Source organism: Strigops habroptila, chromosome 3 (genome assembly GCF_004027225.2).
Source record: "Strigops habroptila isolate Jane chromosome 3, bStrHab1.2.pri, whole genome shotgun sequence".
Lineage (NCBI taxonomy): Eukaryota > Metazoa > Chordata > Aves > Psittaciformes > Psittacidae > Strigops > Strigops habroptila.
Window position 1 is genome coordinate 73,252,562 of NC_044279.2, and position 27,430 is coordinate 73,279,991.

Genomic DNA, 27,430 nt, shown 5'->3' on the forward strand with positions numbered 1-27,430 from the left:
TACTTTAGGAAACTATTCTTGTTGATTCATATTGAAATGTTCTTCTTACAAATGGTATAAGGAAATGATCAGGTTATGAGACATTTAGCAATGAAAGCTGCAGTCTCTGTAGGCTATCTTCTCTTCTCCCCTTTCCTCCTTCCTCCTTCAAGGGTCTTTGCCCCTTGATGTTGGACATGTGGGGATTAATGCAAATAAGGTTTGTTTTTCTTCAGTTTTGACCTCTAGTGGGGAAAATATCTTCTTGAAGGCTCTGCGTAGCAATAATACTTACCAGTGGAGGTTAAGTTTCCAGAGTTCAGAGCCTACAGATGCTCCCCTATCATTTTTGTCTACAGAAATAACTTTGGAGGGTTGGGGTTTTCTTTAAATCTGCTTTTTTAGGAGCATCTATCTTCTGGAATGCTAACAGTTTGTCTTGACATTCAACTGGTCTTACTTTAACTTCCTTGTCTCCAACAAAGTTCATCCGCCTTCAGGAAGGTGGGCTTGGTGCCTACTTCCCTTTTTTTCTTTAAATTGGTAGTGTTCCTGTCTACATCTTCTGTGTTGGCACAAGCAAACTGGAAAAAAAAAAGTGATCCTGTGTAGGATGATGATTTCCAGTTGTCTATTCTTTCAACACTCATAATAATAAAAAAAAATAAATCTGTGACTGGTGTTCAGGAAATGAATTTTGGTAATTCATTCCCATCTTCTGAAAGGAATGGGTGGACAGGGAAAATGAGGAAAATGTGAAAAGTACAGTTGTTCTAATTGCTTTATGAAGAGTTAAACCTTTGTTTAAACTACTGTCACTTCTGCAGAAGAAGATTGAATATCACTTTTTAGTTATCAATGTTCCACTGAGCTGTACTACATAACTTTTCAAGATTAATTTAGTTACTTCAAGTGAGGAACTTTATTGGTCCTGACCTTCAGTATTGCAGTGAACTGCTGCAGTTGTGGCAGAGGAAGATAACCTCTTTATCTATTTGGTTATCTGTATTTTTTCATTTATTACGTTTTGAGCTATATTTCAGTTTTATTTAGCAGGGTTTACATTATTGAGCTCTATGCATCTTTTTCGTCAGCTCTAGACTTTGAGATGGAAGACCTCTGCAGCATGAAGTGCACCATTACCTCTGTTAGTCTACTCATATGCTAAGAAAGTTTGGGACAAAATGAAGTTTCTTCTGGATTTATGCAGCTTAATGAAGCTGTGTTTCAGTTTGTTTGGTTTGGTTTTTTTTTTAAAATGTTGATTCTTTCCATATGTTTATTACTCAAAAACCTGAACACATTTTGTCCATGTTTACTTTGTAGTCAGATGTAAATGACTAATCTCAGTTTTGAAAGACCAGTTCAGAAAATTTTGGGTGCCTTGAATCACAAGAGTAGCAATGGCAAGTTTGGATAGTGCTGTCTGACCACCATAAGGTGAGCACCACAGAGATGAAATCCAGTCAGTTCTAACTAAGATTTCCAGGAATAGCTTCAGTTTGTTTTTTCTGTTTCCAAATTTTCTACAGATTTCTGTGATTACAAGTAGATTTCAGGTCTAACCTTAATTCTCTTCAATTAGTTTAACAGATTTTTCAGGTATGGAAAGCCAGAGATGATGGAATTATACCTTAAAGACTTGCAATTTCACAACAACGTAGTTGAGAAAGATATTCATTTTGCAGTGTTTCATTTCTGGGAGACTTGGAACTGTGAAAAATCTTATTAGCAGTAATTATAACCTTAAAAAGGTCACTTTGATGTAAGGAAAGTAGAAGGGCTTTATTAAAATAAATGAGGGCCAGTATAAAATTTGTCCTTCAGAATCAGATTGCAAGGCTGTATCTTGTTATAGTGCTCTTATCGTGCTTGCTCTTTTGAAATGAGCTATAGCTGTTAACTTTCTCATGGACAGCTTAGATTGCCGAAAATAACGTGGCTGAACTATTTTATAAAGCAGGCCAGCTCTGGTTTAATTACATCAAGCTTTATGAGCTGCTTGTTTAAATAAGAGAACTTGGAACATGAGAATAAGGAGTTTTAGAGTTATTTAAATATGAGCATAGCTGTACTCCCAACTTAGTTTTGTAACTTGCTTCTAGGTCCTATATCCCCAGCTGTCCCCACTGCAAATACATTTGTTTGCTCTTGGGTTTTCCTTTATGCATCCAGCTAGTTTCTATCTGGAAAGAGTAGGCGTAAAGAATTAAAGTCAAATAATAAGGACTTTGATTTATCAGATTGGAATCAGAGGATTAGAGAAAAATAAACACAGAATATATACATTAAAGAATGGAAGACCCTGGGGTAGAGATTTAGGAAGTTGTGAGCCTGTTAGTCTATCACCAGAAGGCTGACCTTTGTAACAAGCAAGTAATTTGAGATGTTTGTTGCTAGTTATATGGGAAGAGTTTAGATGAATAATAGGTGCCCTTTGAATGTGAAGTTAAGATCCAGATCTTTACAGAAGCTGAACACGCTATTTGCTGTGACGTATGGCTCACAAAATGGGAACCAAATACAGATTACTGTTTGGGAGATTATGAACGTGCTTGGAATACTGTTTGGGAGGTTATGAATGTCTTTCGAATAGGACAAAAAAATTTGTGTGTTGCTTTCCTTTGGGGAATGCTAACCTTGAAAAGGTAGTTCAGTGGGAAAGAAATGAATGAGGAATGATATGTAAGAAGATGCTAGCTTTGTGTCCAATGTAAACTAGGTTAGATTAAAATTATTTTGTTGTATTAATAGAGCAGTATTGCTTGCCATAGTTGGTATTCTAGTCCCACCTTGTATGTGAAATGGTCTTTACTACTTAGCTTCAAAGAAGAGTCACCCAAAAGGGCTCAGCTTGAAGAGATTAAATTTTAAACTCACTTTCTTTCAATTATTTTTTGAAGCCCTTTCATCCTTTCTCAAAGAGTTAAATTTGTTTTTTAAGAAGGTTTTTGCAGCAATTACAAATATTTCAGTTTTACATAGGCTTGGCTTTATCTTGCATTCTTCCTCCATCAACTCCATCAAACTTTGGCTTGAAGATTATAACGGTAATAAATATTAGGGAGGAAAAAAGCCAAGTAACAAACTTCATGGTCTGTGTTTGGTTTTGTTTTTGCGTGTGGATCAGCTCTTACTGAGTTATGAAAGATGCTGGAGTCCTGAATTGCACTCTAAAGGAGCTGGTTTTTTCCACTGACTGTAGAGCAACCCTGCAGGAGATTAGTTAGCCCCCACAGCCACTTCACTTAAGTATCTGGAGTTGAATAACATGAAATTTTTCCTGTTCTTGTGTATAGGATTAAAGGGTAATACTTCTATGAAATGTATTACTGTATACCTGTTTAGGATGTGCAAGTTGTATGTGCTATTTGCTGAAACAATGTAATATTGTAAGGCATGCTGCTGTGACCTTGATTTGGTAATAGGAAAATATTACTATGGCTTGCTGCCAAAGGATGCAGTGCCGTGTACATAACACTTAAATCCTGTCTGAGCTTAATCTTCTTAGAGTTTCATAAGCGTATACTACTCACACTAAGACACATTGGTTGGTGGGAATCAAACAGGAAAATATACTGGTAAAATATTAAATATATATAGGTGCATAAAATTTGAGGCACTTCTCAGTGTCTCATACTCTGTTTTGGTATTAGGTGAAATATACCTTATGATTCCTGTAGAAACTAGCATGAGGAATATGTTTACCTAAATGATACTGGACTTTCATAATGACCTGACAGAACATATGGCAAAATAGCTGATATGAAAGGCAGGAGCTCTCGCCCCACACCCCCCCCCCCTTCCCATGAAGAGAAATAAATGTTGCATAATTTATTAACACAATCAGAGTCTACTGCTGCAAACTAAATTCACTCAAACAAAACAATGTGGTTGATGTTCTACAGTATGTAATATTCTTTCTTTCTTATTGAATCCAGCTCTACTAAACTCTGGAAGATGGAGGACTATGTGATAGCAACATTGGGAAAAAAAAATTGAATGGAGAAGATAAAAGTAGCAGATGTTAGGCTGCTTAAGATAATTCTGCTAGACAAAGTCTGGGTGGCAACCAGATATCCATAGCGACATGAGTCTCTTGTTTCATAGTGCTTTTCTTTCCCTAGAGAGATTGTAAAAAATGGCTTGGCATGAGGACTAGTGTGTAGATAGAAAGCATTTCAAAGTATTGGCTAGCAGAAGTTTTGGATGGATTGCTGGAGTGTTGACCAGTCATAGGTAAAAATATTAATTGAACTTAGGAATTAAACAAGTTTTAGCACTGTTCTTTTTCACTCGACATTTTAAATATCTTCCTCAGAATAAGGAAGCCTAGATTCCTTTCTATTGTGTGGAAATGGCTGTGCAGTCTATCACTCCTGCCTTGCCTAATGGTTAAGTTCAGAATCTGGATCAGTTCAGGAAAAAACATGGAACTGACGTTTCTTGATTTATAATGGTTTAGCACCACCATTTTTGGATGTGAACGATGCCTGAAAGAGAAGTCATTGCATTTTAAGTCCCCTCAATTCCCAGCAACTGTCCTCATTTCATACTGTCAAGGATGGTTCTGTGTGATTATGGTTTCTGGGTGTTTATTATTCCTAAAAGTAACCCCAAACAAGACTTAATGGTACCCTTAAACAGTGCATCTATAAGTATCCTTCTTCCAAGTCTACTCCTAAAGACAAGTGCTACGTATTTCACAGACTGCCCTGAGTTACTCCCTGGAGAAAGTCTTTAATCATGTTAATAGTGCAGAGCCAGGAAGGCTGCATGTTGTAGTGCTTACTTTTGTTCACTTTGTTAATGGTTAACTGTGTTAACAATTAGTTATTTAACTTCTTGAATTTCTGCCTTGATGGTACTGGTTTATTTCAGTTGCATGTTAGCTAAAATTATCTGTATTATGCAAACCATTTTCTGGCAGTCACTCTTAAGGTTCAGGGGGGCAGAACATTTAGCTTAGATTTCAGACCTCAGGCAGACGTTGCATGATTGGCAGCAGGGAGGATTGCAGTGTTTCTTGGAGTAAACAGCCAAGATTTTACATTCATGTCTTTTAAAGAATGTGATCTTCAAAAGCTTTCATGAAAATTCTGAATGTCGTAATTAAGTGATCCTGCACAAAATGTGTGTTATGCCTTCTAAGAATGTTGCTTAAGGACAGGTGTGCTTTGCATTTGCATCTTCACTTAGACTTACAGTAATTAAGTCTTTTCTGCTTCCCACCATCATCTCAGTCAGGCATGTACTTCATGCAATTTGCTACTGTGACATTAATGGTGAATTTTTCCTTCCTTTGGTTTGTCCAAGGAAAGTTGAAGGCCATGTGTAGAAACCTGGGCTGATGCTCTAATCTGATAAAAAATATCTGTGCATCCTTTTTGTGTCTCTTTTAATGATGTCATGTAGTTTTTAATATTGATTCAAAGTGAAAAAGAAAGTGCTTTCCCACTGACTCTTAGGTTGAGAAGAAAAACGTGGTTTAGATTTCAGACTTGGAAACATGACCTGTTACTCTATGTAGAGATTTAAATAGATCCTAATTGAGACACTTTGGTGAAAGTATAATGGAATTCAAGCCTAGTAGCTCCTAATTTCATAGCTGCTATGAAGAAACTTAGCCTCAAGAGCTCATATACTGAAAAAAAATACTTTTTATGAGGTGGAGGTTTCATATTTGGTTTCAGTTTACAGACTAATTTACCAATCACAGAATGGTTTGGGTTGGAAAGAATCTTAAAGCTCATCCAGTTCCAACTCCCTGCCATGGGCAGGGACACCTTCCACCTAGACCAGGTTGTTCCAAGCCCCGTCCAGCCTGGCCTTGAACACTGCCAGGGATGGGGCAGCCACAGGTTCTCTGGGCAACCTGTGCCAGCACCTCACCACTCTCACAGGGAAGAACTTCTTCCTTCTATCTAATCTGAATCTCCCCTCTTTCAGTTTAAAGCCATCACCCCTTGTCCTGTCACTACATGCCCTTGTAAGTCCCTCTCCAGATTTCTTCCAGGCCCCCTTTAGGTACTGAAAGGCTGCTCTAAGGTCTCTCTGGAGCCTTCTCTTCTCCAGGCTGAACAACCCCAACTCTCTCATCCCATCTTCATAGGAGAGATGCTCCAGCCCTCTGAGCATCATCATGGCCCCCCTCTGGACTCGCTCAAGCAGCTCCATGTCCTTCTTATGTTGAGGACACCAACACTGTACACAGTGCTGCAAGTGATGTCTCGCGAGAGCAGAGTAGAGGGGCAGGGTCACTTCCTTTGACCTGCTGGTCACGCTTCTTTTGATGCAGCCCAGGATACGGTTGGCTTTCTGGGCTGTGAGAGCACACTGAAGTCAGCTGATGTTCACTTTCTCATCAACCAACACCCCCAGGTCCTTCTCACAGGGCTGATCTGAATCTCTTCTCTGCCCAGCCTGTAGCTGTGACTGGGATTGCCCCGACCCAGGTGTAGGACCTTGCACTTGGCCTTGTTGAACTCAGTAAGGTTTGCATTGGTACACCTCTTAGGCCTGTCCAGGTCCCTCTGAATGGCATCCCTTCCCTCCAGCAAGTCAACCACATCACACAATTTATGCTATACTGTGAAAAGGACATGTTTATGAGCGCAGTGGTGTATCTCTTCATAGAGAAAGCTCAATTAAGTTTGGCTTGTCTGTGCTAGAATACTTTCTTGCTTATCCCTTAATGTATGCACTGAGCAAACCACCTGCATATTCCTGTTCTGCAGCATGGCATGAGAGTAGTTCAGAACTATTTTCACTTGCAAACAGGTGTTAGCAGTCAAAATGATACCTTGAAAACCTAAAAACTCTTTTCTCCCAGGTCCTGTAATAGTTTACTGTGAGAATGTGTTGAATGCTGAGAATTATTATTATTATTAAGTATGCTTCAGATGTGTGGGGGTTTACATGTTGTGTATATGTTATTACTCATCCATGACATACGTGTGTCTGTTATAGATGAGATTAGTTTGCTAGGACAGGAGATAAATGCAGTGCATTTCAATGCTATACTATGCCAAAATTGCAGAAAGTGCAGAAATTAGAGGTTGTCCCAGGGAGCTGGTATAATTAAAAATTTCCTTTCACATGGGCCTATTCACACAGGCATCTGTTAACACGTTATATGAATGCAGAAGTTCTGAAATGTAGAATTGTCCTTCCTTAAATTCAGAGTAATTCATATCTGTAATTCATACCTAGCATGTTAGTTAGCATGTATTTAACTGCAGTAAAGATGTTGTGCAACTTTTAAAGGTGCTCATGAGAAAAAGAGGAGGTGAAAACTTTGGTTATGGCAAGTAGTTGATTCAACTGTTAAGGTTCTTGGTAGGGGTTGTATCTAAAAGCAATGATTTAAGAAGGTTCATTTTTAATTGAGCAAGCCTCATTGCAGGAGGGATTGGACTAGATGACCTTTAAAGGTCCCTTCCAACCCAAACTGTTCTATGATTCGATAAATCTGTGTAAAGGCTTTTGTTAGACAACTTCTATTAGCATTTTAATGAGAAAATGCCTTTTGATGTGACATAGCATAAACAGAGTTGGCAAAAACAAAGTAGATTATTAATTATTGGAAGCGTGTTTTGTTAAAACACGTTTGGTCCAACTGAAGGGTTCAGATATGCTTATAAACTGCACTCTTATTTAGTGTAACCACTTGTAAACTGAATCTGTGTTCTGAAAGTCAAAAGTGGTATTCTTTTGCATTGGTATTACTATAGATATCATAGGGTCGCTAGGGTTTAATTTGGTTTATTATTTTATAACAATGTGCTTTGAGTGAGTCTTGCAACACCATCTGTGGTTTGGCTGTTTTTTCATTTGTTGTCTTTTTTGTTCAGGTGTCCCCTGTCCACTCTCCTGCTTCATTCCTACATATATTTTACAATTTGAGTTTATACCATTATGTTTGTTAAGTACATGAAAGAGTTTTATGGAGATTGAAATGCTGGAGTGTGGTAAGTGATAGTTAAGAGAGATAATAAAGGGGATTTGGAGACCCAACAAAATAGAGATTAAACAGTATTAAGGGCATGTTTAGGGATCTTGGATGTGAATTGGAGACTGGGTCAGTGCATGTAATCTTCTTGAGTAGGATTTTGTGCCAAGTCTAGGCTAGAAGTTGTATGTTGTGGTCAGTCAGGTTAGGAAGAAAAGAGATTGAGAAAATAGAACTGAAATGCCAATAGGAACAAACCCTAAGTTTCCTGAAAGACAGATTTTTAGTTTGAATAGCTACAAGCGTTTTATATCACTGGTTTATCTTCATGTTCTTTCCCTATATTCTGTTATACAAAAAAAACCCCTAAACAACAAACCACCCCAACAACAGAATCCTATCAAAGCAAACAAAGAAAAAAACCCCAGACCTCTCCTGGACTGTTCCAAAGGTATCCAGGACACTACTGCAGTTTGTCATCACAGCAATTTGTGAAGGCTGTGTGAATGCATATGCTCCTTGAAAAATGAAAGATAAAAGGAAGCTGTACTTTTCAGAGTCCAACTGGAACTGACTTTGGCCTGGGAACATGGGGCCCAAGTTCTCTCCAATAGAAGCGATTCTCATCTGATTCTTAAAATGACTCCTGTGTGGTTTCTAACTAAATGAGTGTACAGAAGTTTCTTTTACTTTTCTTGCTTCATGGTCTAACTACCCCAGAGTTTTTTCAAAGCAGAATTTAGCCAAGTGAGAGGATCAGGCATTTTTGGTTTGTTCTGGTTATAAAACATAAAAGCATAGTTGCCAACCAAGAAGCTGTTGTATTCTTGTACTCTGGCTTCCTCTCAGACTTGACTGCAGTTAACCCTCTCAGGTCAAGCGAGCCACACATATGTTAGTAGGTTTACAACAGTCATGTATGCTGTATCCCTCTTACAATGAAAATGCTACACCTTCTAACTGGCTATATTTTAGTATTCGTTCTTCAAAACCGAGGTGTTGCATGAACTTCTGATATCGGTAAACCTGGTTGGTCAGTGCCTTTGTCTTTGCAATGCTGTGGACACTGCAGCAGTGCAGCCTGCCCTTTGCTGGTAGCTCCCTACCGTTCCACCCAGGCTGCCAGTGCAGCGTCTCCAGGGCTCTGTGGCACTGCTTTCCCAGCATTGGTTCTGGGTGGTTGCTCTGTGGTGGTACCCTGGTGGCCTGGCATCCGCGCACAGTGTTGTTGCAGCAGGCTCTCTCAGGAATAATGGCCTGCAGTGTGGGAATCTCCTCTTTCTTCCACCTCTCCCTTTGGGTGTAGCTTTTGGTTTATAGGAGGGGAATCCAATAATGTGTGCGCTCAGAGGTTAATGACCAGCAGGCTCTGAGTCAGTGGCTGTCCTGATGAGCATGAACTTTGGTGAGTGCCTGCAGCATTGTAAGTTAGAATAGCTGACAGGGTTCAAGTAGCTCCTGATGAAAACTATATTGTTGCTATGAGAAAAATATTGTGGAGGAGCCACTTGTTACACTGGAGAGGAGTCCAGGGCAAGGGGATCCCCAGCATCTCTCTCTCTGGCTGCCCTCAAGGTAAAGTTCTCATTTCTCCTCTCCTTCCTTTTGTTTTTATTTCTTCCCTGAACAACTTTTACCTTTGTAATTATTTTTAGTTACTGTACCTACTAATAAATCTTTGCACGTGTGAACCTGCCTCAACATCCTTTGTGCAACTACCTGTTTCTCTTCAAGACTTGCAGATTTGCAGGACCCCATCCTCCTCCCCCCCTCCCTTTTTTTCCCCCCTTATTTGCTGCTTTGCTCATTAAATAATTCAGGTGAGGCTACAGCTGAGATGCATGAAACTGTTTGTTCTATGGAGGGCTATTTTTATAAATGAAGGCCAAAGTGATAGTTTATCTTACTAAAAACAGTATACCAGAGGACTACATGGTCGTAAGTTCAGTAGCAGTATGCCAAGAGCTGATTGTTTGGTTTCTGTTTGTGTTTCTTTGGTGGTGGTGCTGGTGTTTGGTTTGTTTTTTTTCCTGTGATGTGCTTTAGAGTGACAAGATACTTCTAGTTTTAGTTAAGACTTGAGTATGCATTGTGGTTTAACCCCAGCTGGCAACTAAGCATCACTCAGCTGGTTGCTCGCCTCCCCCATGGCAGGATGGGGAGAGAATCGGAAGATAAAAGTGAAAAAACTTCTGGATTGAGTTAAAGGCAGCTTAATACGTAAAGCAAAAGCCATGTGCACTGAAGCAAAGCAAACCAAGGAGTTCATTCACCACTTCCCTTTGGCAGGCAGGTGTTCAGCCATCTCCAGGAAAGCAGGGCTCTGTCACACAGAACAGTTACTTGGGAAGACAAATGCCCCTCCTTCCTTCTTCTTCCCCCAGCTTTATATGCTGAGCACAATGCCATATGGTATGGAGTATCCCTTGGGTCAGCTGGGGTCAGCTGTCCCCGCTGTGTCCCCTCCCAGCTTCTTGTGCACCCCCAGCCTGCTCACTGGTGGCGAGGTGTGAGGAGCAGAAAAGGCCTTGATCTGTGTAAGCACTGCTCAGCAGTAACTGAAACATCCCTGTGTTACCAACGCTGTTTCCAGCACAAATCCAAACTGTAGTCCCCTGCTAGCTACTGTGAAGATAATTAACTCTAGCCCCGCCAAAACCAGCACAGTATGTTTTAGTCCATTCCTGAGTTGAGTAGTGTTAAGCTGAAAACTTAAGTGACAGTTTGGTTTTCCGAATTGCGGTGTTGAATGTATTATATGGCATTGAACTGCTGTAAGCTAAGTGTAATTATGATGTGAACATGCATGCATCACCAAAATACATACCAAATACTGATGGTCTCATAATCTTTGTTGAGTTGTTCCTGTTAGTTCACTTTTTCTGTTGTAAGATGTCTGGTTTGTGTCAGAAAATAAAATTCTTCTTTATGATTCCTTGCAGATTCCTGCTTCAGTGTCTTGAGGATCTTGATGCCAATCTACGGAAACTGAACTCACGTTTGTTTGTTATTCGTGGACAGCCAGCAGATGTTTTCCCCAGACTTTTCAAGGTAGATGCCGCCTCACAGTTGTTGTTTCTATCCATAAATACGACTAATTTAAACTAGAATGTTTCTTGTACCATATACTTCAGTGCAACTTGTTATCCATGCAAATACTTAACTATCCTTGCAGTTTCCTTCAAGGTTGTTTCTGTTGGATTTGGGGTTTTCTCCTCTCATGTGCATATCACCAATTGAACTGAGTTGCTCTTTGACTTTTCATTTTTCGGTTTCTTTCCTTCCAGTAATGGAACAGATTTCTAATGGTTTGCTAAGTGTAGGTACTGTGTCCACACTTCCTCTAAGTGCCTAGCTCATGCTGATGTGACCTGGGTGTATTCACATCACGTAGCACTTGTCTCGGAATTCCTTGGCTCCCTTGGGGACATGGCTCTGGCTCTTGGACACGTTTTTTATGGGTTTACATTACGAAATGAAAAATAAATATTATGTGAGGGTGTAGGAGGTTGCTTGAGGACTCGGGGCCTGATGGGTTTGTCTTGGCAGACTTAATGATGGAAGGAGCCAAACTTCCTTTCAAAAAGCAAGCACTCTTTGGAATTGCCTATGCTCAGGATTGTACCTGGGCTTCATCTAGGACAGAGGTAGAGTTCACAAGTGAACGAGCATGCTAGGTGAAGAGTGTAGAGTGGCCCATGTCTGTCTGTTGTAAATCCAGGTCTCTGAAATAGTCTGTCTGGTATATTTAAATCAACTGATTAAGATTCTGAGGGATTAGAAGGGTATTTTTGAGATTGATTGGCAGGATGGCTTTCTAGGATCATTCTGTGCATGCTTCACCTTTCCATTTTCCTGCCTCTGCAGAAGTCTTAGGCATTAGTTGATCCCCTTCTTTGCTTCTTTTTTCCCCACCTGTTACTGTTGGCCTTGGTAACAGCATCTGTGATGTAAAGGATATTAGGCTTCAAGGTGTCCTCTTTTTAGGAGACAGATTTTACTTTTTTTTTTTTTTTTTTTTTCTTTAACTATTATTTATTTTAAATGGAGAATTTGAAGATTGTCTGTTCTGGTGGGTGAGGGGTAGGGGCTTGGAAAAGGGAAGAAAATATGTGTGATATTTGGTTTGTGGGGGGGGGGTGTGGGGGGTGTGGGTATTTTGCCTCACCAGCCCTATCTTCAGTTCTGCTGTTAAAGTTGACAGGCATATGTGAAAAACTTTTCTGCAGAGCAAATACTGCTGCAGATCAATGTACAGGAAACAGCCTCTGTCATCTTTCCCTTATGTTGTGCTTCTTAAGGTACATGGATCCTAAAGTTGCAGAAGCTGAGTTTTCACAATGTGTGCAAAAGTTATTCCATTATTACGTGCGCCCACAGTGATGGGACAGATAGAGGCTTTTCTTACGCCTGATTCCTACTTAGATACCAAAACACTGGACTTTATTTTTGTGAGTCTGGTGTCTAATGTATTTTGGGCCTTTGTGTATCTCTGACAACTCTCTGCGGGTGCTAACTGGTGTTTCATCTTGTCTGTGTCCTTCCTCTTCTCATTTCTCTCACCTTCCATCAAGCAGCTGAGTTGCTGAAGGACCAGATTTTTGTTTTGTGTTGCAGGAATGGAATATTGCAAAACTTTCTATTGAATATGATTCTGAACCATTTGGGAAGGAAAGAGATGCAGCGATCAAGAAGTTGGCTAGTGAGGCTGGAGTGGAGGTCATTGTTCGAATTTCCCATACATTATATGACTTAGACAAGTAAGTTATCATTAACTCTGATTGTAAAAAGAAAATATGAATTTTATGTAGTATTTGGTTAGATATTGTGTGCTACTTTCTCTGGGGAGCACTTCGTAGTTAGGAAGACTATAAATTTGTCCTGTGTTCCTCTTTTATCCATCCATCCGTCCAAATTTTATTACATACTGAGTAGATCTTTCCAACTTCAAAAAAGATATATAACTGTATCTGAAATACAATTTTGATTTAGAGTTCTTCTGAAAATAATGGTCATGTTAATTGTCTGTCTCTTATAATGAAGTTACTCAAACGTCGCTGTAACTTCTCCTAAATAAGATTTCTTGTTTAGTTGTTTTGTTAGATTGTTTTGTCTCCTTATTTCACTTGCTGTACACAAGTTAGCAGAAAGTCCTTTATTTTTCAAGAACGATTTCCTACCAGTTATGTATCCAGTAAGTAATCGGGGATTGTTTGATATCCCTGCATCTCGTTACTTAATATCTTGTTTATATTTTTCCAGAGATCTATTTAAATGGATTAGTATTAGCTTCCTATTATACAAGCATAATCCGCAAACTATTCAGAAGTATGACTTGGCTTCTCTTAATATTGAGTAACTTATTGTGGTAGATGCCTGTTTTATTCTGTTACAAGCCAATGTATGAGAAGCAGCTAGACATATGGGAGGAAAGGGATTTACTTACTGTTTTGAAACAAATACCTGGGGTTTTTTTTAGTCCTAAATTGAAAAGTCCTTTTCTTCTCTCCCCGCCCAAGCACAGTTGGATCAAATGAACAGTTGGTTCCATCTCCATTTTAGTAAATTATTTCTTTGAAGTTTTCCTGTGTCTGGGATTTTAGATATACTTAAGGTGACAATGCAAAATATAGAAACTGTGTGTTTTTTACAACAGTTGTGCATAAAAGTACACCTTAACTTTTCCTGATGCTAAGAGAGTTGTTCGCAATACCAGAATAGAAAAATAGGTACTTTTTTATGCAAATAGTATAGTGTTGTAGGTGACTTGGATGTATCTTTGGGTAGCTATGATCTCTCATCTGCTTTGCTGATCTGTATTTTTCTTTGCCTTGAGCTGTCCATATTCCTTACTTACTCATTCTTGAGGGACCTTCCTAAACCTGGAAATGAAGAATAACTCACTTCCTTATAAACAGTTAATTTATGTGTCTCCCTAGAGGGTAAAAAAGGATAGTAAAATAAAAGTTCACACTGTCTGGATTATCATGTATATCTGCAATTTCATATAATATGCTACAGGCAGGTAAGAAGATATTTGTCTGTGTGTATATTGTATATGTATATAAAAAGTTCTATACTCTTGCCTGACATACTTTTCTCTTTTATTTTTTTCCCCCTCTTTTTTTCCAATTCAGAATAATAGAATTAAATGGAGGACAGCCTCCTCTTACTTACAAGCGATTCCAGACCCTAATTAGTAGAATGGAGCCACTGGAGATGCCAGTAGAGACTATAACCCCAGAAGTAGTGGAAAAATGTACTACTCCAGTTTCTGATGACCATGATGAGAAATACGGTGTCCCATCACTTGAAGAGTTGGGTATGTTCTAAAATTGCTTTGACATTTTGAAACAAGTAAGATGTAATCTGCTACTAAAAGCATAATACTTAAACATGAGAGATTCTGCTTATGGTTAATGGTTAAACTGATGCCAGTTATGACATACAAAAGGAACAAAAATAATAATCAACTCTAAATTTTAGCCATTTTCTTTTAAGTGGGAGGTCAGATGAAACTATTACGAATACCGTTCGGCTTCTTGTAATACAGCGTAGCCATTTTCCCATGGTACCAAACAATCATTAAGCTACTAATAGTCTTTGATGCTTCATTTTGTATTAAATGCTTTTGATATCTTTGTGCTTCAGGTCATTAATCTGTCATTTTACAAATTAATTAAAAAACCTCTTTGTCTTGCAGTGCCAAAAAAAAAAAAAAGAAAAAGATGATAATAAGGCAAATAATGGTTTTTGAAGCTTCTTGGGGGGGGAGGAGGGGGAAGTCTTATGTTTCTCTAAATTTAATTGTAAGAAATATATGAACCTATTATCCGGTGAATCCCTCCCTTCTCTTTCTTGTTCTTCCCCACCTGGAAATACAAACAAATGTGGCATGACCTCCAAATTGCTAACAAAGGGGTCTGGATAGATTTTAGCTGAGCTCTGGCTGCTCTGTCTAGTCTATTTGACCTCTCATACAACAGACCTTGCTTTTAAAGCTATTTTAAGAAAAGATCTCACTAGAGAGCGATTAAACTTATAGGCAGATGTGTCATCTCACGCACTTGGTGAACAATCCTGGGGGATGTGTGGGGGTGTGGAAGAAATCCTGTACCACCTTTTCATCTTTCTTTTGCAGCTCAAGTATGTGTTTATCATCCGTCTGACAATAATTCCCATCTGTTATTTAAGTCAAGGTCAATGAACCCTATGATTTTCTGAAGATTGCACTCATGCTTTCAGCTTGGTGGAAGAAGATTTTAGACATCCTGTAAATTACAATAGCAATTGTTGATTCTTAGTAGCAATTAAAAAAAAAATAAATTGTGGTTTTGGGATAGCTGCACAGCCGAGAACTTGAAAATAACTTGAAAAATGATAGGAAGGCCACTTTGTGCAAAAGAAGAAAAAACCCAGAAAGTGGAACTGAAGTAAGACCATTGAGCATGTAAAACTTGTGAGTTAATGTAAACGTAAAAGTAAAGATTGGATTTTTCTGCAAAAATTGAACGTGGTATTGAAAGGGCTTTGACAAAACTCGGTTGCATACTGTTTTAAAACTTGTACTTTGCCATGTGTCCCGCTTAGGTTGGTCTTAAGATAGAGTACGATGTAGTCAAGTGTCGATAAGTTAGAATTTTGTTGCCCTACAATGTAAGCAAACAAGGAATTTTCTTGCTTCAACTTGTTTTTCAGGTTTTGACACAGATGGTCTGCCTTCTGCAGTATGGCCAGGGGGAGAAACAGAGGCTCTCACACGACTGGAAAGACATTTAGAACGAAAGGTATGTTGCAAATCATTGGAAGTGTAACATACTATTCTATGATTCTTCGGCTGGGATAGCATCATGTGGGTCAAAAAGCAGTTAATCAGCATGGGTGATTTTAAGGCACTCCTCAGGACTGATGGTTGGACTTGATGATCTTGAAGGTCTTTTCCAACCTAGTTATTCTATGATTCTGTATCTGGGAAACATAGTTACTCTTTGCACTGAAATATAAAGGAATTCAGCAAGTCGTTTTAAAAGAAAATCGAACCCAGACTTGAACTCAGGGCCTCAATATAATTACATAAATCAAGGTGCTGTTTCTGGGTTTTAAAAGCTGATAGCAGGTTGTCTTTAATTTGAATTTTAGAGAAAGTCTGCTGTACAATTTTCCACTCAGCAATGTAATTATTTTTTCTTGGGAGGTAATTTATTTGAACATACTTTTTATAACTTTGAAGGGGAAGTTTTCTAAAAGCTGACATACTGCTAGTTGTCTAGGTTTTCTCTGTATTTAAAAGAAAAGGATAGGTAGTTCTGGAAGATAGTTCATGCCTACTGCATTGAGATGAATTACCTTCTAGAGACTCTGCTGATTCAAAAGGAACACCTAGATATTGTAGGGAAGGTGATCATCTGTCCAGTGCCCGGGATCAGTTACAGACAGTGCGAGATGTCACCTTTTATGTTTATAAGTTGGTACCTAGCTTGTAGTCTGATACTGCTGTGTGGTTTTTGTTCTGTGTTTGTTTTTGTGTTGTGTTTTTTTTTAAGGCTTGGGTAGCAAACTTTGAAAGACCACGAATGAATGCAAATTCCCTCCTGGCAAGCCCTACAGGGCTTAGTCCCTACCTCCGCTTTGGCTGTTTGTCCTGTCGTCTATTTTATTTCAAGTTAACGGATCTGTACAAAAAGGTATGATTTCCACATAATCAGCTACATACACAGTCTTGGATGCCATGGTTTTTCTGTACTTCTAATGAAATGTTTTCCTTTAATGATGGTCTCAGGTAAAAAAGAACAGCTCCCCTCCCCTCTCCCTCTATGGCCAGCTGTTATGGCGTGAATTTTTCTACACAGCGGCAACTAACAATCCACGGTTTGATAAAATGGAGGGGAATCCTATCTGTGTTCAAATTCCATGGGATAAGAATCCTGAGGCTTTGGCCAAATGGGCAGAAGGCAGAACAGGTTTTCCTTGGATTGATGCGATTATGACACAGCTTCGTCAAGAAGGTTGGATTCACCATTTAGCCCGGCATGCTGTAGCGTGCTTTCTAACTCGAGGTGATCTCTGGATTAGCTGGGAAGAAGGAATGAAGGTATTGTTTCTTATTCCTGAATTTCTTAAAGTGCCTGTTAAAGTTTCAAACAGTCATTCTAGAATTGTTGTTACTGTGTGCTGTAAGTTGAATTTTAAATCTTAAACTGTGGCCAAAATTAAATCAGTTCTCATAAATTAGTGGTGCTGTGAAGTTTTGCCTGTTGAATGCCCCCTTTTATTGGAATATTAGTGTTTCTTACAGTCAGAATAGGTCTGCAGTTCCTTTGAGATTTCTTCCTAAATCTTGGCAAATAAACATGGATTACTCCTGTAACTGAGATTTCTTTCTAGTCATACTGTGTGAACAGTTTCTGTTCACATCTTACATTTGCTTCCATGTGAAGGGAAGGCACCTCAGGAATTAAAGGGGGAAAACTGAATGCTTGAGAATGTCCTTTCAGCAATTTCTGTCCCTTTGCCCAATGTTAGAAATGTGAGTATGGGCAACATAACGTGGCTGGAGTTTTAGTGCAATTGATTTCTATGCAAGTATCCAAGAGATGCTGAAGTTCAGATTACAAATGTCAGTCTTTTGAAGAAAAGAATGGAATAATGTAATCTCAGCCTTTGAATCAATTTTACATTTTTAGAAGGGTAGCACATCTTGTACTTAGCAATGACAATCAACTGGAAATAGTGTTTTATGTTTGAAATCTACAAAAGAATTTATTTGCCATCAGGATTGTGACCTCATGTTTATATATGTATATAATCTTAGGGAATTTAATCTTTCTTAAATTGATTGTAAGCAAACATCTTTCACTGAAAAAAAGAAAAAATTCTTTGTTACACAACACCATAAGCTGCTTTAGGAATTTTCCTTCTGCAGTTCATTGATAAAGACTTCAAAGTTGCACATACATAGGTAACGCAGCCAAATGACAAAGCTCTATATTACAGGAAATCACCAACTTGTTCTTACTTTTGAAATAATACAGCTACACAGAGGGCTCAGACTTGTGCGTTGAAGGATGTTTAATTCATATGTCCGTTGCTAGCAAGAGTTAATCTGGCCTTTCACGGTGTTTCCAAAGTCTTATTACATGGCAGCATCTAGTGGAGCGATTGTGTGTTAACACTTAATCTTCATCTGAAGATCGTGTTACTTTATGAGTCACTATTTAAAATGTTTTTTTCAAAGCATTTTAAGATGAATCTTATTAAAAAAACAACACTTTTCCCCCCCCCAAACAGTTGCAGATATTTAGACAAAGATACTTTTTTTAACACTTATTCAGTGTATACTGTAGATCGAATACCTTATTGAGTATATATGTTGAGAGAGAGAGCCTTGTTTGACAGTATTTTTTATATTATATTATTATTAATTATAATTAATATATAATTAAGTTATTAAATTATTAAATATAATTAAAATTAATTATATTTTATTTTGGAATAATATTAGTTAAAGGTGGGTGGCAGTAGTAAGGTGTTAAATTTTAGTGGCTTAGTGTGAAAAAGATGATGGTTTCTTTGGAACATTTGGAGACGATGCAAGTTTGAAAGGAAAATGGGAACTTGTGAAAATATGTATTAAATAAGTATCTGTTTTGAAAAATATTTCTCAGTGCACTCTTTATAAAAGATACTTGAATGTTCTCCAAAGAATAAGGCTTCTCTTTATTTCTTGTGAGTCTGAACTGCTGGTCGTCCGACTAAGCAGACAACTTTTTATACAAGTTATAATGTCTGTGTTAATAAATGAAGAACAATCAGTGCTGGAAACTTGAATGTTTCACAACTATTGAGCTCCAGATTTAAAGTAAAACCCTCATAAATCTTCAACGGCCTTATGGGTTATTTTTAATATAATAATATAATTTTAATATAATATAATTACCAGAGCAGACTTTTTATGTTTTTGTCTTCAGACCAGAGTTCATTATCTGTCCACCACCCTACAGCATGCTTGGTGGTTCATATACCTCCAGGAATTTAAGTACGTAACCTCAAAACTGTGACTTACTAGATTAACTATTGGCCTTCAAGAATACAGCTTCTGAATGTTTGTGCTACCATGAAGCTCTTGAATTCTACTGTTGGGACTCCGTCCTGGGTTCAGCTATAGCAGTCATTTTTCTCCTGCTTAGTAGCTGGTGCAGTGCTGTGTTTTTTAACTTTCAGCCTGGGAACAACGCTGATAACACCAATGTTTTTAGTTGTTGCTAAGTAATGTTTATTCCAACCAAGGACTTTCTCAGTCTCATGCTTTGCCAGGGAGGAGGGGAAGCCGGGAGGAAGCAGAGACAGGACACCTGACCCAAACTAGCCAAAGGGGTATTCCATACCACAGCACGTCATGCCCAGTATATAAACCGGGGGGAGTTACCCGTAAGGCCCAGATCACTGCTCGGGTCGGGCTGGGTATCGGTCGGCGGGTGGTGAGCAATTGTATCCTCTCCCCTTGTTATTTCACTAATCGTTATTATCATTGGTGGTAGCAGTAGTGGTTTTGTGTTATACCTTAGTTGCGGGACTGCTCTTATCTCAACCCGTGGGAGTTGCATTCTTCCCATTCTCCTCCCCATCCCTCCGGGAGCGGGGGGAGGAAGAAGGGGGGGGGGGAGTGAGCGAGCGGCTGTGTGGTTCTGAGTTACCGGCTGGGCTCAAACCACGACAGACTCCTTGCATAGTGAAGGGTGCTGCACAGTTTGAGGTATTCAGACTGACAATCTGAGTTTGAAATGTGCTTTGTGTGTTCCCTGTTTTCTGGAAGTTTGCAAAGCTTACTCAGTTGTAATGTGATGAAGCAACTCTTCTGAAAGCAACAAATGCCACTTGCAAGCAGTCAGGCTCCAGCCATCCTTTGGGGATTTAATTTATAAGGATGTGTTAATGCAAGAATATGTAACTTCTTTTGGTTGCAGCTTTGAGATGTCTACTAAAAGCCATGGCCGTCACATCTTGTTCTTGAGTTTGACATTTAGGTGGGCATTTGCAATTTGTGTACTGAGCGTTCTGTGAATATTGCCAGGTAAGAAAGAGTGTAGGTGTCTCAAAGCTGTGCCATGTTCAGGCTAACTTGTTGCTCTAATTTCTTAAGGTCTTTGAAGAGCTCTTACTTGATGCAGATTGGAGTGTGAATGCTGGAAGCTGGATGTGGCTATCCTGTAGTTCCTTCTTTCAGCAGTTTTTTCACTGCTACTGTCCCGTGGGTTTTGGCAGAAGAACTGACCCAAACGGGGATTATATCAGGTAACTCACAACCAGAAATTGCAGCAATTTGTGGATGTGGCTTAAACTGACAAGTGGCTTTATACTTAAAATTACCTTTTTTCTTTATTATTATTATTTTTTAAGACGTTACTTGCCAGTACTTAGGGGTTTCCCTGCAAAATACATCTATGATCCTTGGAATGCCCCAGAAAGCATCCAGAAGGCTGCAAAGTGTATCATAGGAGTCAATTATCCCAAACCAATGGTAAATCATGCAGAAGCGAGCCGTCTGAATATTGAGAGGATGAAACAAATCTACCAGCAGCTTTCACGATACAGAGGACTGGGTATGGTTATACAATATTTGCTTTATTTATTTGAAAACTTCTCTCATCTTCTAGCAATCAATTACTTTGTCCCATAGCAATGGTAATCAGGTATGAGCTCAGTGTGGTGACCAGGGTTGTGTATCCATATAAATGAAAATACTAGATGTAACCAACAATGGGAAGAAAGACTTTGAGGGAAGTGCCTCTTTCCAAATCTTACCCATATTTTTTTTTTCTGTGGGCTTTTGGAAGCTTTTTGGTTAAACTGGATCTTCTGTGCATCCTGATACTCTTGTACAGACAGGTTTTAATACCAATGATTAGCAAATTAGTGTGGTTGATAGCTTCAACCATACTGGATTTGCATTTGCAAGTGCTATTGCTCAAACAGAGACCAATGCAACCTCTGGTAGCGTTCTTCCTAGTTAGGAAGAATCTTTGGTCTGAGAGGTAAAGCTTGTATTGCTCAGGAAGGTGTAAGCAGTCAGTATGTTCAGGTATTGGATATTGAATCAGGATGCATTGCACTTCAACACAACATAACAAATATGTATAACTAATGAATATTGGAAAAGTTATGTGGAATATTATGTAGAAAATGCCTATTAAGTAATTGTGAACTAAAATTACTTGGCAAGATCCTAGAAGTAGGCAGCATAAATGTTCTCCTGTTTTAAAGGTAAACCACTCAGGGTGAGGGTGGAGAATTGGCTATCATGAGAAAAAAAAACATGCTGCACTTAATCTTTTCTTTTTTGCCAGTCTGTCTTTACAGCTGTATTTCTTATTGCATTGCTTAGGTCTTCTTGCAACAGTGCCTTCTAATCCAAATGGAAATGGAAATGGTGGCCTCATGGGCTATTCACCAGGAGAAAGCATTTCTGGTTGTAGCAGTACAGGAGGTCAGTCAAATTCTTTCAATACATAGAATTATTGGAACTGAACAGCACAAATCTATCTTTTAATGCCCTTGGCAGTATGTATGGTAAGAAAGAACTGTATTCACAAGACAGTTCTCAGTGTAAGTCACAAATGTTTCCAAATGTATTCACTGAGTTTGGTAGTATTTATTTATAGATGAAATATCTACATAAATACATAAATATTTGGAACATGTAAGAATTTTTTAACCTGTTTTCTTCCCCCTGAAATTACTTATTAACATGTATCAGACAGTTTGATTTCAAAAGCATTTGAATGTGATTTTCTTCTAGAAGTCTACAAGCATCCTGATCTTTGTAATAAGGAGTGATTTGTGAGTTTTCAATTTGGAACTATTAATCTGTAAAGTTTTCTAATGCTAGCATCAATTTGCTCACTGGAATTTAGTTCTACCATAATATGATAGAATATGGTGAACAGTGTCTGAAAAAACTTTATATAGAATTTATCATCCAGTTTTGATGAAAATTAGACTATTATTGTTCTTATTGTAATGTACAAAGATTAGCATTAACTAGTTATTAAGAAATAAGAACAGTATTAACACTGTATAAATCCATGGTGTATCAGCATCTTGAATACAATGTACACTTTGGACTTCTCGTTATAAAAGGATACAGCGGAACTGGAAATTTACTGAGTTTATATTCTCCTTAGGCTTCAGTCAAAGTTAGAAGCAGGTTGCAGGGAAAGATGGACCTTGTTCTCAGCCAGTACAGTTCCTCTCAAAGAATTGAAGTCTAGGCTCCTTAAAGCTGGGTGCTTGAGCTTTTATTTCTTTTAAGTTCAGAGATTTAGAAGACAGGAAAGGCTGAGTTTAAAAAAAAAAAAGTAAGTGTTTAATAAATTAATATTATGTGCACTCTTTTCTCCTTAAAATATATATACTTAAATGTATACATGTGTTTTCACTTTTTATATCAGATGTGTGTCCATTTTCTAGGACGTTACTGTATATTCATTTGAATTTGCAAGTGTGAATTTGGAAAGATGAAAGCATTAGAGCCGTGGACCTGTTCTGAGGTGGTTTGTGGCGGGGGGGAAGAAAGCCACAATCAAAGTCTACCTCTTGAAGAGCAGAAAAAAAAATCCCCAACATTTTACATTTCAGAACTGGAATTGTATTTTCTGTTATGTTTAAATCTTTTTACTGTCTCTCCAGGAGCTCAGCTGGGAACTGGTGATGGTCATACGGTTGTTCAGCCATGTGCCCTGGGAGACTCTCACACAGGAGCAAGTGGAATTCAGCAGCAAGGTATTATGGCAGTGCCTGTCTGTAGAGGATCTCCAAATCCTTGCAACTATGGAAAAACAGACGAAACATCAAAATAATATGGATAGATTTTTGGTGACAGCTGCTGTCTACAACTTTGAACTGGCCTGATTTCTGTTCTTGAAACATAAAAATAATTTCTTAGAGTGAGCTTGCTTGTCATGTCACTTTTATCTCTAAAATGCTCATCTAGAACAATATTTGTATGGTTTGAGTGGGAGGGGTCACAAGTGTGACTAACCAAAAATTAATAAACATTCTAAATTAGGTTATTCTAAATTAAAGATACTGAAAGAAAGAAATTCAGTTTGTGTATTCGATAGCAAAAATTTGCATGTTACCTTTTAGCTGATTTCTCTACCACTCTTTTCATATATAATCAATTTCTACAGTTTTCTGTGGATATTCTCATGTTATGGAGGCAAATTTTTGTTACTTTAACAGTACAGAAACTTAAACTGTGGTTTGTGATAGATCAAAGTTGCAGTCAAATTTCGCACAACTGTTTCTTTGCAGTCTTAACAGAGGTTGTGTGTTTACTGATCATGAAAGATTGTAGTCTCTGTTTTATTTAAGCATCCAGAAGGTCGCCAGAACACCACAACTGTTCAGAATAAGAAACCTTGCAACTGCTTTTGCGAATTTGCACTATTCATGCAGAGCACTCGGTGTCAAGGTTGCCAGCAGATAGTTTGTGTGAACCAGAAAATAGTTTGCATCTTCATTTAAATTACTTATGTATCGTTTTTTTTTTTCACAGCTTAGTTATGCAAAGATTCGCTAGCATTGCTATAACAGAATAACAAAAAGCACGAGGAGACTTGGAAGAAAGAAAAATGTTAAAATTGATAAAAAATAGAATTGTTTGGATACGTAAACATTCTGCTTGTTGCAAAAATAATGCGTAAATATGTAGGCACTTAATATTGTTCACTGTGCATATATAAGTGCATATATATTTAACTGTAGACTCCCGTGAGGCTTTTTTTTATCATAAGAACTCTTCTGCATTCAGGATGTTTTCTAGCAGAATTTCTCTTGCCGATGGAAAATAAATCAATTGGCTCCTTTTTGTTGTTGTAAAGAATGTAATTGTCCACTTGCTTGCAGTTCTAAATTTGATTTATTATAATAAATATGTACTGTATCTGAACAGGTTACTGTCAAGCAAGTAGTATCTTACATTATGCTCATGGAGACAATCAGCAATCACACTTATTGCAAGCAGGTAATTTAAAGAACAACAAAAAAAAAAGAAACACTTTTCCTGAATATATAAAGGTGCAACAGAGTCTTAATATAAATACTGGTTTTAAATTATCAGGAAGAGCGGCCCTTGGTACTGGCATTAGTGCAGGGAAACGCCCAAATCCAGAAGAAGAAACTCAGAGCGTTGGACCAAAAGTCCAGCGACAGAGCACAAATTAAACTGGTAAGATCTGAGACACCTTAAAGTTATCCTAATAATGAGTAAATTCCTGTACAGATTTTGTGTCTATGTTAACATTCATATCGCTGCAATGCAAAGAATACCAAATTATTGCTGTAAATATTTTGGTTCCAGGTACTGTACAAACAAACAGTGCAGAATCCTGGCTCTAGAGAGTATACAAAGTATGAGGTAGAAGTAGTTATAAAAACAGAACCAGGCCAAAGATTGTCAGAGACAGACTGAGGTGTTAATGAAAGGGAAATGGATAAACGGTGGTTTCACATTCATTAGCAGAGCTCCTTATGTGGCTTCAGTTACTCTTTGCTTCCGCATCTCTCCTGAAGTTCTGCCAGCCAGACTGTTTGTGTGGATATACGGTGACCTGAAATCAGGAGACTGACACAGCTAAAGGCTTGTGGCCTGGATTAAAGTTTTCAGACATAGAAGTGGACTAAACAGAACATGTTTTAGAGAGAGACTGCAGAAAACCTGCAAAATGGTGGTGTAGTCACTGCATGGAAAGATGTAGGGACAAGGAAGATTTGAAGACTTGAGCATTTGTCATTGATCTGTAAGCAGGATGCTCAGATTGCCAAAGTTTGTCAAGAGCAGCCGTGGCGAAAAGTACTTGGATTTGGAGAAGGAGGTATTGCTAGATAGACCTATGTGAATAGGTGTGAAAATGTGTAGAGAGGAGGAGTTTGGGAGGTGTGAAATCATCAACATAGAGAAGATAAATGGATTTTGTGTTTTGGATAATGTTACTTATGAACAGAATAGAGAAAAGAGAAGGCCAAGGATGTTATACTCTTTCCCCCAGTGAACTTGATGTGAGAGGAATAAGGAAGACGACCTAAAAGATAAGTTAAAGAGTAATTACTTAGGACGGAAGCCAAAAAATGGAAGGCTGTCTGAAACAAGAGGGGACAAGATTTCAAGACTAGGAATATGGCTGCGTAGATAAAAGGTGGTTGAGATGTCATTCTGTCCCTGTGTTTTACAAAAAACGGATTAAGAGTTGATCATTATGGAGTTTGAAGAATAAATAAAAATAGGTGAGATAATAGCACATGGAGGGACTTTGGTGAAATTGGAAGATAGGGATTGCGTACAGCAAGTATAGAAGGTGCATTCAGCATCTGGGGAGCTAAAAAGAGAAATTCACTTCGTTTGGATTTGGCAGCAAGATCTGTTTCTATTTTTGCTTGTTATGTGATGTCAGCACTTTGACAAAGTTATTGTGGTGATTATGAACAATTGTGTTGTATTGATTTGATTCAGTGAAGAGCCACAGCATTGTTTCCATGATGCCTGTCACTTGAAGTGAGCGCAGACCTGCTATTTTCTCACATACTGGAAGCACTGTAAACTGTGCTTCTGTGTTCTCAAACTGATTTCTGGTACTTGGATGGGCCTGAGCAGAACCTAGTTCCAAGAGAGTCCGTGTTTCAGTAGCTGTCTTATCAGTAGTATGTGTAGATTCATTCAGCATCCATGTTTTGTATTGCAGAATTCCTTAGGTGCTCGTGTCTATAGAAGAAGTGCCTGCAGAGCGAACGTCTGGTTCCTGTCTAAGCTCTTTTTCAATTGAGACAGGTTGGAGGGGTTTCTAGTTTGGCAGAGAAGACTGACTTTGTTAGGGGTGTTCAAAGCATGCTGCGAAAGCATGGTAGTCAAATACAAATATCAGCCAAGAACATACCCAGAACCACTGCTGGCGAAAGGATGTGTGCCTTCTGAATAGCACTGAAGTACAGAGGCTGTTGGGTTTCTCTTTTCTTTCTTTTATTTTTTTCCTTCTTCCCCTTTTAGCCTCTAAGGAGTAAGAAATAAGAATTGAGTATTTGGGCGAGTACAAATGGGGACAGGGCTTCCAGCACTGAAAAGGGGGGAAAGAGTATCGGTCCCTTGAATTATTTCTGCCTTCTTTAAAGACTCACGACAAACTGCTTAAGAGTAATTTTTTTCTTTTTCCTTGCAGCATTACTGGAAGAGAACATACCACTCAAAGAACACACAGGACAAAATTCCTGCTACTCTGTATTGGAACTAAAGTGTTGTGAGAGTACATGTACTAAAATGACATAGTTTTTCATAAATTATTTTCAATTGTTCTCAGTTGTTGTAAACAAGTCCAATTTTTGGAATGCGTTATTTCTAACTGGCATTTCTATGGTTTTTAACTTTTTAATGACTCTTTCACAAAGGACAAATTGAGTTTTGTATATAAAGTATTAGGTGAAGAATTTGCTAACTTAATGTAAATATAAGCATTCATGATTAGTGATAGACCCATCAATATATTTTTGATAATCTTTCATGTATATGGTAGTAGGGAAAAGCTGTAGTGTTGTTCTGTAAAATGAATGGACATAGAAGGTTTTGAAGTTTTTAAATTGTTCTTATTTTTAGATTCCAGAGCTTGACCTCTGTATGATCAGCTTCATATTTTCATAATGTAAGTGCTTAGGACTGTGTTTAATCAAATACAGGAGAGTTGTAACCTTTATTAGTCACATCTGTATATAAGTCATATGCCAACTTTTTGTCGAGTTGTAAAATTTTCATGTGTATGTCCAGTCCTTGTATTTCCCAGTTGCCTTGTTCAGTAATGACATACCATGTTAATAAAAGAAAATTATATCTGTAGATATATATATCTCTTTTGTGTACTCTGTTGCTCTGGTACATTTTACCAAACAAAGCTGGTTCAAGAAAAAAGGAAAATGTAATTTTTAGACGTAATCTGGAAGCCACAAACAATGAACTATACCGTTCAATTTAAGTTTTGTGATACTGAAGGAAAGCACTATCCAAATTATTCAGGCATGCATGTGTGTGTGCTTAACACTAAATGTTTCCCACCAATGTATTAAGAGTTTCTTCAAAATGTAGTCTGGTTTGTTTTGGGGTTTTTTTAGCTGTAATTGCAATTTGCTTGATAGCTGCAGCTAATTTGCTGCCCTTCAAGGATGTTGATGTGTAAAAACACATCAGGTTTGCTGACTATTCAGTCAATACTGTTTCAGATAGAAATGTTTTCTCAGACCGTTAAGATCTGTGAAGCAGCAGTCTGAGTTACTAAATCTTACATATAACTAGGTCAGGTACCTACTTGAGTGGGTGCACAAATTATTTCTCATGCGGGAGGGAGTTAATTATCTTGTTCTTGGTGTCACATGGGTGACTTCCAGTCATGGGGCACTTCTGTGTGTCAGTTTAAAATTCAGACCAGATTTATGGATTGACAAGATACACAGCAGGGCACTTGC

At 38.2% G+C, this 27,430-nt stretch overlaps 1 protein-coding gene across 3 annotated transcripts in view; it reads left to right on the top strand.

The window, feature by feature from the left end:
* CRY1 (cryptochrome circadian regulator 1) overlaps positions 1-26,811 on the top strand; it is a 39,419-nt gene extending 12,608 nt beyond the window's left edge. The window contains exons 2-14 of one of the 3 annotated variants that reach the window (XM_030478447.2): positions 10,873-10,981; positions 12,548-12,690; positions 14,068-14,252; positions 15,629-15,717; positions 16,474-16,614; positions 16,710-17,021; positions 20,070-20,221; positions 20,327-20,529; positions 21,312-21,413; positions 22,616-22,708; positions 23,883-23,954; positions 24,051-24,158; positions 26,140-26,811. In XM_030478447.2, the coding sequence (XP_030334307.1) occupies positions 10,873-10,981; positions 12,548-12,690; positions 14,068-14,252; positions 15,629-15,717; positions 16,474-16,614; positions 16,710-17,021; positions 20,070-20,221; positions 20,327-20,529; positions 21,312-21,413; positions 22,616-22,708; positions 23,883-23,954; positions 24,051-24,154 (1,705 nt within the window). In that variant the 3' untranslated portion in view covers positions 24,155-24,158; positions 26,140-26,811. The remainder of the gene's footprint in view (positions 1-10,872; positions 10,982-12,547; positions 12,691-14,067; positions 14,253-15,628; positions 15,718-16,473; positions 16,615-16,709; positions 17,022-20,069; positions 20,222-20,326; positions 20,530-21,311; positions 21,414-22,615; positions 22,709-23,882; positions 23,955-24,050; positions 24,159-26,139) is intronic. The other 2 variants (XM_030478450.2, XM_030478449.2) reach the window with 2 other exon arrangements.
* Positions 26,812-27,430: the final 619 nt, after the last annotated feature.